Below are 18166 nucleotides of genomic sequence, written 5' to 3' on the forward strand. Positions count from 1 at the left end.
TGCGATTAAACTGCCTTTAATTGATTTGTACTCCATTCGATGTGTAAGACAGTCTTAATCACAATAATGCAATTATTATACATAATTATAATATTATATATACGTCAAAGTTCCATAAGCATTATTTCATTAATCCTCTTAATATAAAAAAAACCGCGTCACAAGTAGATTTAAAAAATCTCAATATAAATCATCGATATTGATAATTTCATTTTTTCGCGCACGAAAATCGTTATAAACTAATTTTCACACAACAGTGGTGAGTTTACTTTTGCGTGATTCCATACCTTCAATCAATCCGGTCAATAGATCCTCCATTTCAGTTGCAGCTCGTTTCAGCTCGCAATTATCATCTGCGCTGAATGATTCTGAAAATGAAATTAATGCACCGCTATACTCACGAGCGAAATGAAAACAAAGAAACAATATCTTATACACGAATGCCAATTATTATGAATATAAAATTGTTATATAAACTTACCCTCAAGTAAACAATCATTGGCAACCATGTTTTGTAATCTATCAAGAATATCGTTGAGATCGCCTTGAATATTCTGAAGGCTGCTGTGTTGTGAATGCTTATCAGGGCGTTGAAGAGAAGAAGGTGTATTTTCTCGCAAAATACCATTAGGAGAATGTGAAACAACAGTTGCCAATGTTGTTGGAGAGTCAGAGTGAGAGCTACTTGTAGCTACAGGTTTTGTTGAATAATCATTGGCATCCCTGTTGTTGCTGCTACCAGATGCTAACCACTGTGAGAATCCACTATCAAAACGACCCAATCCAGTCCTATTGCCACCTACAAAATCAACTTTAATTATAGAAATTCTTGTATATAACAAGGGCTGCGTTTATCAAAAAAATTTGAAGTTTAAGACCAGACTCTTATTACTTTTAATGCCTATACTGATAAATGTATTTAAATTGACTGTAAAAATCTTATTATTCCTTAAAAGTTGTATATTCTTAAAACTTTACCTACCTCCTATCCACGTGCTCAATTCAATTCGAGTAAATTCGGAGACGTTGCTGAGCCTAGAACTAGTGTAAGTTCCATCGGCTTGTGCGTGAATGTCCGTTCGCATATTTTCGCTAACGTCAGAAATTTTCCCATTATTTGGCAATTTGTCCAATGAATATATATGAGTTGCAATTTTCGACTCCAACGTTCTAGAATTCTCTATGGTACCTTGTCTCACAATCGGACTCAATTCAAATTCTACGGGCAATGGAGTAACTCTTGAGTTGACTGGACGAAACATCGGTGTACTTTCCATTCGATTCATAATACGGGATGGCATTTCAGTGGTTTGAGCGAACAGATATTTCTGTTGATATATAAAAAAAAAATCAATTATTTGTATGAAATGATGAATTTTATATTCGAAAAAAGTTATTCTTTAATTTAGTATCTACTTTTTAATTGATTTTTAATGAGCTTCTCTCAGTGCAGGTTGTCACGTTCATTAATTTGTTTAATATATTACAAAATACCTTTAGTAATTTTAATCGTTGAAGCTGTGACTCAATGGTTAATCTGTGTCGTTGTAATCTGTGAGCTTTAGTACCACATATCTCTAATAATTCAGATTGTAACTGTTTGTTTTCTTCCTCGAGATGAGTAATTATGCTCTGTAACTCTTTTTGCGGATCATCAAGTACCTTTCGACGGACGGTACTTCTTAAGGAACCGACACTTGTTGAACCGGCTTCGTCGCTAGAAGAAATTGATTTACTGTATCAGTTAGATATATCATTTTCTCTCATTTTTTTTATCGAAGTATGATAAAAAAAGTGCAAAATCCTTAAAAAAAATTGCATATTGTCAGTCTCTCATTAGCAACTTACTCAATCTCTGCTAATGGTGATGCGTCTTCGAGATTAACAGGAATCGCGCGGGTAGGACATAATCTCAATTTATTTCTTATTAGTTCCACGATTAATTTTGTTATCTCTCTGTTGGATGTCTAAATGAAAAATTATACGTTAATAGAAAATGACGTATTTCATATTATAATAGAAAAGAAGAAAGGGTATTTAAGAATATCAGTAACTGCTGCAATCCAATGATTTTTCTCTATATAAATATTCATTTTGCGTTTGATATTTACCTTGATACAATATTCTCGTACCGGATGTTTACTTTTGTGCTTACGTGAAATTTTACCCAACAAAAAGCACGCTTGACATTGATGATATCCGGCACATCGTAAGCAGGAATAACGCGGTCCTTGCACAGGAGTCACTTTGCACGTTGAACATTTTATATTGTGCGTCACTGAGACAGATGTATTTCTTTGTTATTAGCGTCAATGTTAATTTGTATGTTGTTATATAGAAATCATAAAATCATATATACCATATTCTGCAGCTTGCATTCGATTTAACGTAGACATCCATGCAAGTAAAGGAGGCTCATGAGTGAGCCATGTTGCAAATTGAGTTTCACTGACTCCAAGTCCACCTTGCGACTGAGAAATTTATATGATTGTGCGTCTAACAATTACTTTATAAGAACAGGAAACTGATTCCTTTGAAATATGGATTTGCAGCAATAACATACCTCAATGAAACAACTGTCAACACTTGACTGTATCGCATGACTGCCATACGCCAAACTCTCCCCGAGTGTATCAATGACTTTGCAAATATTAGTTAACAATGTATGTAACGCAGCTCGCGATAAGCATGCATTGTGATCAGCTAATTGTTGATAAAGGTATCCATATTTATCTTGTAAACGATTAGCGCTGATCAACGTTAAGGCTAATTTCATTGCAAAAACTAAAACTTTGCCTTCACGTTTCCTGAAGTATGTAAAAAAGCATATTTAAAGTATATCTTTATATTCGATAATATTATATACATAATAGGAATAAAAGTATTACCTGTCAAATACTTTGAGAATATAATTTACACCGAGTTTCGTTGCAAGATCCACATTGATATTGGTATTAGCTTCTTTGCTTGCTGCAAAATAAATATCAGAAAGAACATCCTCCACTTCGCTTGAATCCAAAGTTACAGAATTTTCTGTAGCTGATAATCTGTGGCGTTCAAATACACCAGCTATCAACTCCAATCGAACATATTGCACTGAAACATATATTACACATACACATATATGCATTCTTATACTTAATTTCATAAAGAATATTAATACCAAAAACTATATGTATTTATAGACATTATTAATAACTATATATGCTTTATTTTGAACAGAAATCTTACTATTTAGTTCTCTGTGTAAAATTTGCATTTTCGCTGCTGTTCTATAAGAGGCATATCGTATTGCATTACATCCCTCAATAGATTGCATTATTTGTTGCATTTTTGGATGATCCCACTCTGTCTGCTTTGTTGTATGACTATAAGAAAAAAGAATATTATGAAATTTCTCAATAAATACCATCCTGCAATGTTATATTTACAATTGTAATTAAAATATCTTTTATGCAACACGAATTATATTTACTTGACATAATAGGGCATGCCCTTCTCCGTGGTTGCTTGTGTCCACCCATTCATATTATCTAAAAATCAGTAAAATTCTTTAAATACAGTAATATTCATGCATCGTAAATTTTATTTAAAAACAAAGATAATTTTATTATTTATTTATAGAAGCATTTATTTGTTTCTACTTGAAAAAAGATGCCTAACGAGAAACCTTTTAATTTAAACTATTATATTCTGTAAACTACTGAAAATATATAGGAAATTAAACTAAAAAATTGCATTGAATTTTTAATCTTGAATAAAGATTATTAAACATTTAGCAATTTTGATACATATTATAAAGTATGTAGAAACAAAATACAATAATGAAACAATAGGTTTGAATAATATATGATATTTGATTACGCAATATTATTAATAAAAAATAAAGTTTATCCATAAAATAACTACACAATTCATTGGTTTGTTAGCGCTAAACAATCATCATGAAATTTCATGACGTGTGCACGCGCATGTCAAAAATCACAAGCATTGAAAAGCAACAGGTGTCAAAAAATGGAAAAAAAAATATTTCTAATACAGTGAAACAAGCAAAATGAAACTCGCTAATTAACTATCAACTGATTTACAAAAAGAGATATTATAAATCATCTATTTAATTTGTCGGTAAATAAACTTCTTGTAGCCGATATTGTTAACACCCGATGCATTCACAGAACAATGCGCTCTGAGTTACTTAAAATATATCTTATAATATAAAAACCAACATAAACAACTATGAAGTCTTGTACCGAAATGCTTAAGATGCTTACCTTCAGTCATGATTAAATTTTACCAAAAATATACATCACCGAATTAAGGAGCACAGCACAACGATCTCCACACAAACAGTAAAACCAAACGTAGGGACGCCCAGTTGTAGGCAAACATATACTTGATACAAATGTTAACTAAAAAATTAAACTATATTATTGTTTTCACAAGATAGTTAATATCACGTTTCCCTAAAAAACTTAAGAATTAAATACGTTGTCTAGAGGAAATAAATGTATTTTTTGTACGATGGTGCGTCTTTTTATACATTTTAAAATACGTTTAGCAACCAACTAAACGTGCACGTTGATTTTTAATGCAGGAAATGTGATTGGCTCGAGTCCGCCATTGTAAACTGATGACGCTGTACTTGCTGTAAAACAATATATGAACAGTTGAAAATAGTTGAGCATAGTCATTCAGTCATCAACAGTCATTGGTTATTTGTTTATAACTGTATACATATAAAAGAGATTAAAGAGAAGAAGTAACAGTTACTTCTGATTTGAAGATCGGCGATATATTGTGTAATATATCTGTATGACTTCGGCTTGTCATAAATAAATCGTATTCATTACGTATTTTGTGTAACAGGTATTAGAGTTCAATTATGGCTGAATACGTTAAAGAAGGCAATAAAGTTCTTATTGTATCAAGTAGCAGTGATGCTGTTAATGATTTGAAAAATTTAGTCGATGAGGTTAAAGAAATCATCAAGGAAACTGGAGTTCTCTTGTTGGAAAATGTTATTATAAAGAAAAAAAGTATGTAATAATTGCTGGTTTTTTTAAATTGTGACTTAAGTTTTGGTATTTACGTGATATGATGTAATATTATTTAAACATCAAGTAATTGGATTAAGTTTGAACGTTTGGGTTTAGGTGATCAGGACACTTCGTCGATAGATGTTATTTATTCTGGTTTTGAACAAGCTTTTGTTCATGATGATTTACTGCTGGCTGAGTTTCTTCGCATTTTAAAACCAGGAGGAAAAGTACTGATACGTGAGCCTGTACAAGGCACACATACCGAAGAGAAGAATAGTCCTGTCACTCTAGCTTCTAAACTGAAATTAAATGGATTTTTAGTGAAAGACACAATAACAAATGACAATGTCCATGAAATTGTTGCTGAAAAACCATTCTTCGAGGTAAGCAAAGATAAGACCTATTTGAAAGTATCTTTGGCATCGTAGTTATTAACAAACATTACATGTTTTCATATATACTATGAACATAGAGTTAGTTTGAGAATTCTTTATGTTTAGATTGGATCGTCCATCACGCTTTCCTTTACAAATCCAAAAGCAAATGTATGGAAATTGGACAGTGCTGTAGATGATGATTTGATAAATGATAGTAATCTATTAGATGAAACAGATATTTTGAAGCCACAACCAGCTTCATTACGAGGTATGTTGACATAGGAGGCGTCATAGCACATAATACATCCCAGTAACAAAACTATGCATTTAGTTTTTAATTATGGATGAAAATATCATTTAAATAAAATTTTCTAGTATGCAGTACAACAGGAAAACGTAAAGCATGTAAAGATTGCTCATGTGGTTTAGCTGAAGAGCTGGCTGGAGATGTGTCAGAACAACGAACAGGAAAATCATCTTGTGGAAATGTATGTACAGTGAACACAAAATTTAGAAGTATATTAAGTATTTGTCCATATCAGTATTGCAAATTTTACTGCTTTCTACTATGTCATAATTTTATTCTGTTTCAGTGTTACTTAGGTGATGCTTTTAGATGTGCCAGCTGTCCTTATCTAGGAATGCCTGCTTTCAAACCTGGAGAGAAGGTTACTCTGCCAGATACCCAACTGACAGCAGATTCCTAAATTGAATTCCAATAAAGTATTAGTTCATATATCTGTAATCAGCTGTGCGTTTACATTTTATAATACATAGATAAATCTTTATTCCATACAATCAATTTCTATTATACAATAACCAGAAACTATAAACATTTATCTTGATCATGTAAAAAATAAAGTTTTCAAATTATGGCAGGAGTGTAAATGGAGTGTATAGACAATTACATAAAGACATTTTATTCTTTTATTACTCGATAATCATTACAATATAAATCGATAGCGTGAAATAGACCATCTGTTGCATTGTATATACACCAAATTCCTTCACGGCAGTTCTGACAAATTTTATAAAATGAAATAGCATACGATGTTTTACATTGCCTGTTTTCTTGAGGAAGTTCTTTATGATTTCCAACAGGATTTATTTCGATGCGTGTAATAGTGATGATAGGTCGATTCCATGATATGAATTGGGCTTCATACAATGCATCAGTACAGTATATAATAATTATTTGGGACCATATCCTTTTCACCATAAATTCACTATCCCATCTCTGGGGATGAGTGTCTGGGAGAGGGCTATTTTCCATTAGTGACTTACAACACTAAATTAATATTATGTAACTGTATAGCACAACTCTTCGCATACAAATTAGCTCTTCATACTATTATATTGAACTTCGATTCTTGTGCTTGTACGCAGCTGGAAAACATAGTTAACACTTACTCGTATCTGCACAAAATAGTAGCAAAGAATGTCTGTTGCGTAATATAAAAAAATATCTTTTACCATAAATTACCAAACACATTAAAAATTTTTCGAATACGTCTGACTAAAAGAAAATTGCATACAACATTGTGATTAAGTACGCCCTTCGTTAACCTTATAATTTTTCTCATTTATAAATTTTCTATCGATCGCCATTCAGGAAGATACCACAGTCCGCAAATATAGTATTCAAATTAAGTATTTTCACAATGCGCAGTGGCTTAAGTAACCAATCTTGTTGCTTGATTCGAGTTATACAAACTCCCAGTATCCTTTGCAATTCTGATATTTGGATTCTTATATATATCAAAGATGAATATATAAAGGATCAATGAAACGCAATAAGACATAACTGGCCACTATGCGTTTTTGGTCAAAAAAAGCAAACTGTTCGATCAAGAGCTTATAATAATTTGTTGTTAATATTACAGATGACGCTTGCATGTATAAAGAAACGCAGAAAAGTAGGTACGTGTAAATCGTACGTTCTTAAATAATATTTTCATTATCGCCTGCTTTCCCCTTTTTTCCACCCGCACTGTCAATAATAGGAACAACATTATCAGAGATATCATATAATGATACAAGCTGTCAATTCGCATTCCTTCAGTAATATATTTACACATGCACACGATTGTTCATTCATATAAGCGCGCAGCTTACCTTGCGTTTCATGGATCTTGTAGAAGAAACCAAAAAAACGTTTACAAGACACGCCCAAAATATCGCGTCCCACTTTACTTCACCTGGCAGCGATTCGGCCTAAATTTCTTTTTAACTATCATCGTTGACAGAACAACGAGAATTTTGTGTCATATTCGTTACATACATATATGTTTTAGCCAATGTACATTCTTCAAAATTGTATGGCCAAGAATGACACAAGGTATTTTTATAATTTTTTAAAAATAAAAATTAATCCACGTGGATAAATATATAAGAAATATTACCATGTTTTACCAATGATGAACTAATGCTTAATTGCTAAACTAATGTGTTCTATTGTTCGACTTGATCCACCGCGTACGAGATGTACAATTGAAGAAAAATTGTACAATTTGTACCTGACACAGGTATTACCGGTTAAATTAAATGTGAGCCTCGAAACTATAAATTTTGCAGCACTCGCGGAGCCCTCTAAGTAGAATAAATATTTTAATGGATGAATAGATAGAATAAATATTTTAGTGGATACTAAAGATTATAGAAATTGTGAAGTCTTCTAAACAATGAAACAATATTGTACAATTCCGCATGTGAACATTCGTTTCGTAATGATTGGATATTTTGACAGTATTGTACTACGAACAAAAAGTATTTACACTGTGCTACTTGAAATACAAATGACATTTCATACTTTTCTTTTTGGATTCTACTAGCAGATACAACGTCAGCACCGGTTTTAGGATACAACTGTATGCAAATTATTTTTTTTGGTTTTATCATAGCGTAACTAAATTTTTGTGATTCGAGTGCAGTTATTAAAACCAGTTCTATAACGGACTGGCTTCTAATACGAGCCACCGTATCTGATAGCTTATTTGTGTTAATGCTACTATCGTTGGTGCCGTTAATTTCTTTTTTAACGTTTGCTATTATTCTTCACATCATTGACGCTATTGTCCACTGTATATCGTGCCACTTTTGCAAGCAGTTCTACATAAGTATTTTATCATAATGTCATGACACCAATGACAATCAAAGTTATTTTTAAAATTCAATCCCTGCGCATTTTCTTGTGATACACCATGTCAATTGGTTACGATACCACTTCCACTTCACTGACAGCGATACCATTTTTAATTGTGAATATAGTGCGTACACTGATAAATCTATCGGATGGATCTTGTTAAATTTTTAAAATAACGCAAAGTGCCGCTTTTCAATGTGCTCATACAAAAATTTGACAATGATGTATAAAAGACATTAAGGGGGTACAGGACTATTGAAATAAAAAAATATATTTTTTTTTTAAATTACTGGATCTGAAAGCCTCGTCCCTTACGAGTATTACAAAAAAATTCGCGGATTGAAAAAAATTAAAAAATTTACGGAAGTGAGTGTTAATCGTAAGTGAGTGCGGAATAGAGTAACAGGCTCCTTGAGTGATATACGGTGTTTACAGGCCTGTGTGTCTTTCGTGAGGAACTTTAAAGTCATTTATCTCAAAGTTACACTTTTCAACATGTGGACATCATAACTCTTGAACGAATAATTATTTTCACTTGAAATTTAATTTTAATTTGCAAAATACCTTTCTCTACAACATGAAACTTCTTCAAGGGCACTGTATAAGTTGAAAAATAACTACAAATAATTGACAAGAATTTTTTTCGTAAAAATGAAAAAAAATTAGATATGTATGGAACTTAAAAAATTATCTTTGAAATTCGCCCAAAGAGTTCCATGTTCTAGTTTTGAGAATATAAATTACTCGTTTCAAAGCATTTTGCTTTCAGATAATTGGTTCACCTGAGATTACGTCCATAGATTGAAGGCTGCGAGCTACGCAGAGCAATATTCAGCACTTAGTAATTTGTATAACTTTGAATATATCAAAAACTTCTTTCTTTCAAAAGACACATGCACAATAAACTGTAAAAAGTACCGGTTCGATAATAATTTAGTTTCTAAGGAATTGAACTTGATGAAAAAGTCTATTTTTTTAAGTTTCATTAGTCCTTTACCCCCTTAAGACAGAGCAGTGATAGCGAGAAAAAGCAAAAAAAATGTTGACTATTCGATAATCTTATCAGTACAGAATTGAAAGTTTTTTGAAAGCCATTCGAACCACAAACATAATTGAGATGTTTGGCACAACCATTTTTTTAAATAACAGTAGATATTCAAACAAGTATTAAGCATTCACGCGTGTCATTGATGTCATTCCTTCAAAAGAATGAGCCTTGATTTTTAAAGTGCCACAACAAAATTCCGTTACGTTTTTTTCAAACGCAACATCATAGAACGGTTTAAAAATATTTTGGAGCAACTTCAAATAAAATATCAATTCCGCAAGTCTATGAATAGCCAAAAAGAAAATCATTGACGAATTAAACAGAACTCTCAATTAAATAATATATAATAATATTAATAAAAGTTTCTGTCATTTACACATCACTTTCAATAATAACGCATGAAAATCTTGGTGATTTCGCCTGCCTATTGTTTCATCAAAGTTGATCTTCCATGATATTAAATTGATTTAAGAGGAGTTGTTAACAGCAACGTATTCTGCTTTTAAAAAATTCTGAAGTGCTTGCACTCCAAAATAAAAAAGAAACAGTTGCAAGAGACAACCCTGAGATAACTCTGTAAAAAATTATACCGTAATAAAAGCTGTTTATCATCAACAGCTGTACGATACATGTATACTATAAGCACAGCCCTACGAGCATAAAATATAAGAATTAAGGCTTCGGTGTGGTGGCCGCCTTGTTTCTCATTCTATGCATTAACTAAAAATGACGGAGTTAAAAACTTTTGGCTCTTGTGCGTCTCCTGGAGACGCCAACATTACAAACTTAACAACAATACTAATGTCTCTCTCAACATGTAAGTATGTGTATTGAGTTTCAAGAACACAGTCTCCTTAAAGGCCCGAAACGGAGTCCGTGCATTCTTTGCACAGTTTATTATCATACGATTGTAGTATGACAATAGCTCGTGCTAGCACGAATCACCTTCCATGCTATCCAGCAAAGAGTTCTTCTCTTCCTTTTTGGTATTGACACTCTTGGTCGGCGCGCTTCGTAATTTTGGTTCAAAACATGGCTGCAACGAATAAACAAACGCTTATTGACAAGATTCCTGTCAAAGTGTCATGCTCAGCACCCCAATGAAAAAGGTAAGTTGCCCCTGAACGATTTACACATTAGCGCAGTCGATTTCTATGTGCTCTTTATCATTGCTTGCTTTTAATACGTAAAATAAGTTTTACAGGAATATAAAAAAAAAGTAATAAATAGCTTATGATTTCCCAGAACATTCACACCTAACTAATGAGTTAATTCACGTGAATTTGTGAGAGAGATTCCAATTAAAATTATCAAGCCACAATTAAAGTTAATGTGCCACAATTAGTTACCAGTGTAATATTTAGGAACGTACTTTCTAATCATTTGAGGACGATTTCATAAAATGTAAAGATTAAATGACATGTAGTGCTTAGAACAAAAAAAAAGATTTGAAGTTCACGGGCAACGTCTACTGACGTATATACGCCTCTAGAGACAGTCAAATACGGAATGAGGTAAAAGCGTTAAGTGGTAGGGTACCGGCATCCTTAATTGCCTGAGATTCCCTATGCGTACAAAATATGCCTTGCTCTTCGTTAACTAATCTCTCAACACCGCAAAATTTTTTCAACAAAAATACTAATAGCGTCTTGCAGTTCAAACAATAATTTAAATTTGTGATATAATATCGTTTTAGTATTTTACTTCCATTTCATGCAATTCGTTAAAAGGCGTTTTATAAAATTGCGGAGCTTGAAATTTGCAATTTGTCATTGCACTTCAAAATTATCCTAAGAGATCTCGTCGTATTTGATACGCAATAGTCGAAATATTATAAATTATTTTTTAGTATCATATTAAAATGCTATGTGAAATATCCATTACATGCAACGACGTGGATGCACGGTGCACAGGCAGATCTGATGCAGACGAAGTAAACTCAACAAATGAAAATTCAATGCCCAGGAAATGGTTCACTCACTGTTTCGCAGATGTTCATATTGCAGCAGTTTTCAATAGTGATCTCGCACTGGTCACTGGCCATTTGCGGTCGCGAAGTAAGTGGTGTCACACCGGTCTTGCTAACGACGAAACGCTTCTTGATGCGTGGACGTCGACGGAGTTTGTTCACGTAGATACTTAGAGTAATTACAAGAATAATAAGTACACCGATAAGAGTACCGAGAATCGGTAGTAATAAGTTGCGCTCCATTTTATATTCCTGAGATATAATAGTATCAGTCTGGTTACTTCGGGTACAACTGTAAAAAAAATGCATTATTTCATATAGCAAAGAACCACAATAATAAGTTTTGCATATCGGTTAATTGCTAGTCACTTACTTGCAAAGACTAGTATCGTAGTTCTTCAAAGCAGGTGGATTACTCTTGCAAAACAAAGTACATATTTCGTAAAAGTCATTGGTGTTTTCACAGCGTGGCCCTCTTGTGTTTTTACACTTGCAAGATGGTGCACCATTTTCTATGGTACAGACACCGTCGTTCAGGCAATAACCATCACAAAGATCCTTTTCACATCTACTCCCACTATAAGAACTTCCGCATTCACACTGAGCTACACCCAACTTGTTTATGGTACATAGTGTCCCATGCAGGCAGTAGTTGTAGCATACAGATGTTTCGCAAAGAGAACCATTAAATCTATAATCACAAATTACAATACTTATATTGTATCGAAACACTAGATTATAATTTAGCAAGTTGGGGTGAGTAATACAAAAAACTAATCACTCCGACATAAGTAAAAGCACTTTCTTGCTTCGTAAAGATTGTATAAGAATAATGTATAAAAATAGAGTCGAAACATCATTATTACCCTGATTTGCAAATGCAACTTCTGCTAAGTGGATTGTAGGTGGAATTGTTGAGGCATGATCCTTCAGACCTCTCAGTTGTCGAATCCATCTCTTCGGTACTGGTAGTAAGGTTGTTGTAAGATCTCGCTACAGTTTCCTGTGTAATTTTTCTTGCTGTGTTTTTCTGCAATGCACTTATCGCCTGGCAATTAATTTGATCAATATTATCGCGCGTTATTATACCAGCAGGGTCCGCGTCTACGCGTGACTCGTATGATTTGAACTTTTCGAATGTCTCGACAGATTTTTTGTCCTTTTTAATCATCCATATCGTCCTGGATACGGTATCCGACCAGTAAATTCGATCATGATCGACGGTAAGATATGTTGGCCGCTGGTGCCTATTGTTAACCAGCAATTCGCGTTCAGTTCCATCACTGTTGCTCCGCTCAATATGAAAGGAAATTCCTTCTACGTCATCGGCCCAGTACAATTTGCCGGTTTCGTGATCGACTGCTATGTCCATTGGTTCGTATAAATTGCGACTTATCACCACGGTTCTGTTGCTACCGTCGACCAGCGATCGTTCAATAGTAGGATTAGTGCGATTGCTGTTTGTCCAATACAAGAACCTGAAATTAAAGAAATGCCATAATAAGAAATTATTGCATACATTTAAAAGTCTTATGGCAGAATATGAGCATCAACGTGTTGCGTTGCTTCTGCGTTGCTTGACAGTACGCAAAATTTACTGGTACAACATCTACTCGCTCATTAATTCAAGGTCTTTTTTTTTTCTTAATTATATGTTTTGTTACATAGTCGTATACCTGTTGCAAATGTCCAAAGCTATGCCGCCTGGTATACTGTATTTTAGGTCGTGAAGTTTTTCTGGTTCTCCAAGATCGCCATTCAATGGTATATGCATTTTCATTATTGTTTGTACTTTAGCGTCTGTCCAAAATAAAGTACGCGATATCGGATCAAAAACCATTCCTACGATGTAAGTTATGTTGTCTGCTGCAATGGAATATTTCGATGTAGACGCTGCATTTATCCATTATCCCGTATTAGAAAACGACAAACTACATTATAATACTACACATGACAATGATTTATTGCTACGTAATATCGATCATTAAATCTTATCAATTAGCGCCTCTCAAAATTACACATATATATTTCTATAATAATTAATAACCAAGATTCTTATAACGGACATTTTAATTGACTGTAATAAATTGCCGTATTGTAAACAGTGCTCAAGTAAATTATAAAAAATTTAAAGTAAAATTAGGAGAAAAGCAATGAACGCTACGTGACACATTACGTGGATCAGAAAATTGGAACCACTTGTTGCCCAGTTATATCTATACGTCTAACATACATATTTACTCGTGAAATTTAGAATAATGTCGACGCAATCTCCTCAATCGAAGTTTCTATCGTCACTATTCTACTATCAATATTTATAATCTGCCGCCCGACAGACTAACCTTATAATACAAAATATTGATTTTTTACAAAAATTTATCGCAAATAAACGGCTAAGATTTCCAGACTAGCCTTGACTAAGGTTTAGAATTGCATTAGATCCTAACCCGTAGATACCCACAGAATTCTTTCAGCTATAAGATAACCGAAGCCCCGGGTCAAAGTCACGAATCGCATCATTCGCCGAAGCTAATCGCAATCGCTCGTTGCGCATTAAACATACACACTCTAAATGATTTTAAAACAGTCGTAAACTTCGTAAAAATAACAATATATGCGTGGTCATACTAACTTTTCAATAGCGACTTCGGTTTGAAATTCTTCACCGTCAGATCGTTACTGTATATCGATACGTTTTTGTTTCTTGTGTCGCTGAGAAACATTGTTCGGGTGGCATTGTCATACGCTAGAGCAGTTAGACTTCTGGCATCGGCAATTTCGGCATGTCCAGTGCGTGAGCCATTGTGTGCAAAAAAGTCGATTTCATGACCGATCGCCACCGCCAAATCTGAAAGTAAAAGAATATTTCTATTATTATCAACTGTCACTTTTCTCAGCGATAAATTATTCTTCTCAATTACTATTGAACCAAACAAACTGACAAATGATTGTCAATCCTGACACAACACACGATAGCATTTGACATTGATTAATAATTGTGAAAATACTTTCACCGTCTCTTGTAAACACGTTAAAAATATTCTAATATCAATAATAAAAAGTCTTAACTAAGTATTACGCAATCACGTTTACATAGACGACCGAGTTATCGCATGCTGTCACTTCGTGTATACATATTGTGTAAGTGCAGTATCTCGCCATCGTTAACCCTTCAACGGTTAGGTGGGGTCACTCTGACCCCAAGATTTTCACGTACACATTTTCCTGTTTACACCAGAGTGAAAAAGAAAACTTTTCAATCTGTCGTTTTATCAACGAAAATACAGATGTCGCCACTTTCTAAGTTGACGTGTCAGAGTGATCAAAAATATATGTACGCAATTTTTGGGTTTTAATCAAAATGATATTTGAGCTCCTTACAGTGGGCGGCTATTTTACCAATCTAATTCGTCAAAGGGTTAAGAAGCTATAATCAATGATTATTTCAGCAGAGCCTAAGACCCTCTAAGTGGTCGATTATTGAAACAATTGCTCCGCATTCATCTAATTCAGTTGGATCAACATGAATCAATGTTGTTTAGTATACATGCATTACTGTAGAATAAATTAAAATGGAAATTTTGTCAATGTAATATATATTTATACAGAATAATAAGAAATCACGTCTAGTTTTGTTAATGATAAAAATACAAATGACCTATATTACTTCCTTATATTGGCTAGGTTGTATCGATTTACAACTCCGTTATCGAACGTCTACTATAAATTGTCTACAAAAAACTTATAAATTTGCATTAAAAGAAAAATCAACTTTTTGTTTTCAAGTATCCTTAAACCTTCCCAAGTATTTAATCTGAAATTACGATTTTTTATTTTGTTGCATACACGTACGACTAACAATTTACTGACATCCAATGACGATGCGCAAATGCACAGACACAATAAATACGTTCAATACAAATATTACGTTCAAGTATTAATTATCAGTTTAATTAGTTGATTCCGATGGCAGAAAATTGATTATCAAGAGTTATCTGGCTTGAACATTTACGGAACGAACGATTGAAGTGCAAAAATTTTAAAAATCATCGAATTACCGATAGGTTACGTAAACTTGTATCGTTAACTACTAGAAGTTCTTTGAGAATTATTATGTCACACGAAATTCCGAACTAAATGTTTTCGGCTCATCTAATAAGATATAATTATTAATTCGTGGCATTTCCAGTTGATAACACGTGACATACAGTTTTTCGATCGATTTTTACCATACATACGTACAACTTACGATATACATATGTAAGGTGATATGCCATTTTGATTATTGTTAATATTCAAATTATAATTATCCGTTATCCCTCACGTCCAATCTGTAGATTATACTGATCAGAAGTTTTTCTTGTATCAGCAAAACTCAACACCCAGAATTACATAAATACATAGCACTGTCAAAGACAATAGATAATGCTTGGTTAAAACGAATTCACGGTAATGAAAACTAGCGAAACAATACTCAGCATACAGAATATGACAAAAGTAATTACATAGTCTTAAACTACAATTCCCTAAATAACTGTACGTACACAGTCTTCAAGAAAGCACATAAAGAATGAATAAAAACCAAACGAAAAAAAGAGCGTAGTCTCACATATCATATATGTCAGCAAAATACGTAATGGTATAATGAAAGCAGTACGTATGTGCAAATGCGTATGTGCGTAGACAATTGTACGTGAATTCGTTCTCATAAATAATTCGAGTCATTATTAAAAACAATATCCCTTTTTTACTCCAGCTGCGGAAACAGAGAGTGTAGCACACGAATAATTGCAATTGAAATATATTGAATGACTTGATAAGAACGAGCGTTTTTACTGACATAAAAGAAGAAGTATGAGTAAAAATGAATCATGTAATTAAAAATCAATTTATTACTGTTTAAATTAGTTTACTTTTATTATTTTTTCATCACCGGTACACAGATTATCTATCACCGTCAGCGATCACCATTGTCCATTGACATTCGTTACGTAAAACCGTACGAAATGAATATGGACCTGATCATTACAGGTCAAAAGGATATCGAGGTCTGTAATATAAAGCGTAACTGGAGATCAGTTACATTCAACTTTCGCAAGGATGATCCTAGTTAAATAGTCGCGCGAACTTCTGGTGTACGTGACGAGCTCTACCTCGTGCATGGAGACGGCGAGTGTATATCGATATCACTCGGGGTTCTATAACGTGCTATACGAGTTGGAGCCGGCACACATTTTTTTATAAATTAACTAAAACTTACCCCACGATCTGCCAGCGCTTGCTGCTGTTACAAATGTAACCATCAACAGCAACGTTATCTCTCGTAATTTATAAAAGGTCATGTTGATTTTTCATTCGAGAATTCCGAGGATCGAAATGTCTAGTATTACGCGAGAGGGCCGTACGGTATTGAATAGCTAAAACAAATGCTAAACCCGTCACAAGACTCCGCTATGTTCAACGGCGTCGGGCCAACTGATCAAACTGAGCTCGTTTCGCTCGAGTACACTTGCCGTCGTGAATGTTCGGTCAAACTCGGCTAAACTCGGATGCGTTCGTGACACGGGACATGAATTCTGCAAATCCGCTTGCCGCCACGAGAGGCGCTAGGTGGTGGGGATATAAGCCATCTTTGTTTATCTCATACGAAACGATTGCTGCTCTTAAATGTAATGACCAGAAAGCGGACGGTGCTTGGATTTAGGGTTCTGTTATCGGAATTTTGACTTTTTTAGACTTTCTTTAATTAAGTTTTGTCGTCCGACTATGCCCGTTTTCTCGGACGTTAATCGAAGTTTAAACTCTGGTTACCCTATCTTAAAACTATAATTAAGAAATCGAACCAGGTTTAAACGACTTCGGAGGAAACGAGCATAATGTGATCAATCTTCGGGTGATTTTCTTTTCGTATCTATTACACATTCATTTCATAACCTAGTTATCCCAAGAGATGTATTCCTGAAATATTTGTTTCATTAATGAGATTTAAATTTGTTGTTGGCTTTAATCGTATTTCATTATATGATACGAAAAGACGCTTTACACGTTGAATGCATGCTCCCCTTGCAACAATTTAAAATGATGTTTTATCCGTTACCTTGTTATCGACATCATCTTTATTTACTTGGTTTATCGTTCCACTTACGTATTTAATTATCCAACTAGTACTTGTACATTGTTTGGAATTATTGAAATAAATTAATTGAGTATCAATATACAATGATGTAGGACGAAAACATTTTATACAGTAAAACATTTCTCGCAGACTATATAACGTATCAGAAATCTATACTACTTTCAATATACACGGTCAACTTTGCGAAATGAGTATTTAATTATTTGATAGAATAAATAATGAACGTCTCTGCTCGTGGCTTCTTCGTAGAAATAGCACGTTGTCAGCTCCGCGTTTGAATCACAGTACTTATTAAAAAATGATATAATATTTGCATATTGGTAATTTTAAAAATTAACCAAAATCAATTTATAAGCAATAAATCACTCGGTGCTTTAGTTATAGAAACTGACAATTTAATTCTGCAATTAATACTTTCCGTATGTCGCACTTAAGGCTCTTGTTGCAATAATGGT

At 33.6% G+C, this 18166-nt stretch overlaps 3 protein-coding genes across 6 annotated transcripts; 1 reads left to right on the plus strand and 2 right to left on the minus strand.

Moving 5' to 3' along the window:
• Window positions 1-27: 27 nt before the first annotated feature.
• On the minus strand, window positions 28-4596 carry LOC107275086 (dystrophin). Its single transcript, XM_015754862.2, has 12 exons — window positions 4272-4596; window positions 3476-3533; window positions 3232-3368; window positions 2889-3096; window positions 2564-2807; window positions 2360-2471; window positions 2112-2278; window positions 1849-1967; window positions 1495-1717; window positions 983-1328; window positions 482-799; window positions 28-368 (listed from the first exon to the last, which is right to left on the minus strand). Exons 1-12 carry the CDS (start codon window positions 4279-4281, stop codon window positions 247-249), a joined length of 2064 nt encoding a protein of 687 aa, XP_015610348.1. The 5' UTR covers window positions 4282-4596; the 3' UTR covers window positions 28-246.
• Window positions 2795-6304, plus strand: LOC107275089 (anamorsin homolog). Of its 3 annotated transcripts, none has more exons than XM_025080055.1 (6): window positions 2795-2812; window positions 4867-5036; window positions 5154-5422; window positions 5540-5684; window positions 5792-5904; window positions 6010-6304. In XM_025080055.1, the coding sequence occupies exons 2-6, from the start codon at window positions 4883-4885 to the stop codon at window positions 6121-6123; spliced, it is 795 nt and encodes a 264-aa protein (XP_024935823.1). In that variant the 5' UTR covers window positions 2795-2812; window positions 4867-4882; the 3' UTR covers window positions 6124-6304. The 3 variants fall into 3 exon arrangements, with proteins under 3 accessions (XP_024935823.1, XP_015610354.1, XP_015610353.1); XM_015754868.2 differs by lacking the exon at window positions 2795-2812 and adding an exon at window positions 4602-4711; XM_015754867.2 differs by lacking the exon at window positions 2795-2812 and adding an exon at window positions 4664-4799.
• Window positions 6305-6329: 25 nt separating this feature from the next.
• LOC107275087 (protein cueball) lies at window positions 6330-17064 on the minus strand. Of its 2 annotated transcripts, none has more exons than XM_015754863.2 (7): window positions 16836-17064; window positions 14208-14423; window positions 13252-13441; window positions 12442-13053; window positions 11949-12266; window positions 11588-11867; window positions 6330-10642 (listed from the first exon to the last, which is right to left on the minus strand). In XM_015754863.2, exons 1-7 carry the CDS (start codon window positions 16915-16917, stop codon window positions 10538-10540), a joined length of 1803 nt encoding a protein of 600 aa, XP_015610349.1. In that variant the 5' UTR covers window positions 16918-17064; the 3' UTR covers window positions 6330-10537. The 2 variants fall into 2 exon arrangements, with proteins under 2 accessions (XP_015610349.1, XP_024935820.1); XM_025080052.1 differs by lacking the exon at window positions 16836-17064 and adding an exon at window positions 16489-16713 and having other exon boundaries at window positions 10538-10642.
• Between the last annotated feature and the right edge of the window lie 1102 nt (window positions 17065-18166).

The sequence above is a fragment of the Cephus cinctus genome, unplaced genomic scaffold (genome assembly GCF_000341935.2).
Source record: "Cephus cinctus unplaced genomic scaffold, Ccin1 Ccin1_scaffold0123, whole genome shotgun sequence".
In the NCBI taxonomy this organism is placed as follows: Eukaryota; Metazoa; Arthropoda; class Insecta; order Hymenoptera; family Cephidae; genus Cephus; species Cephus cinctus.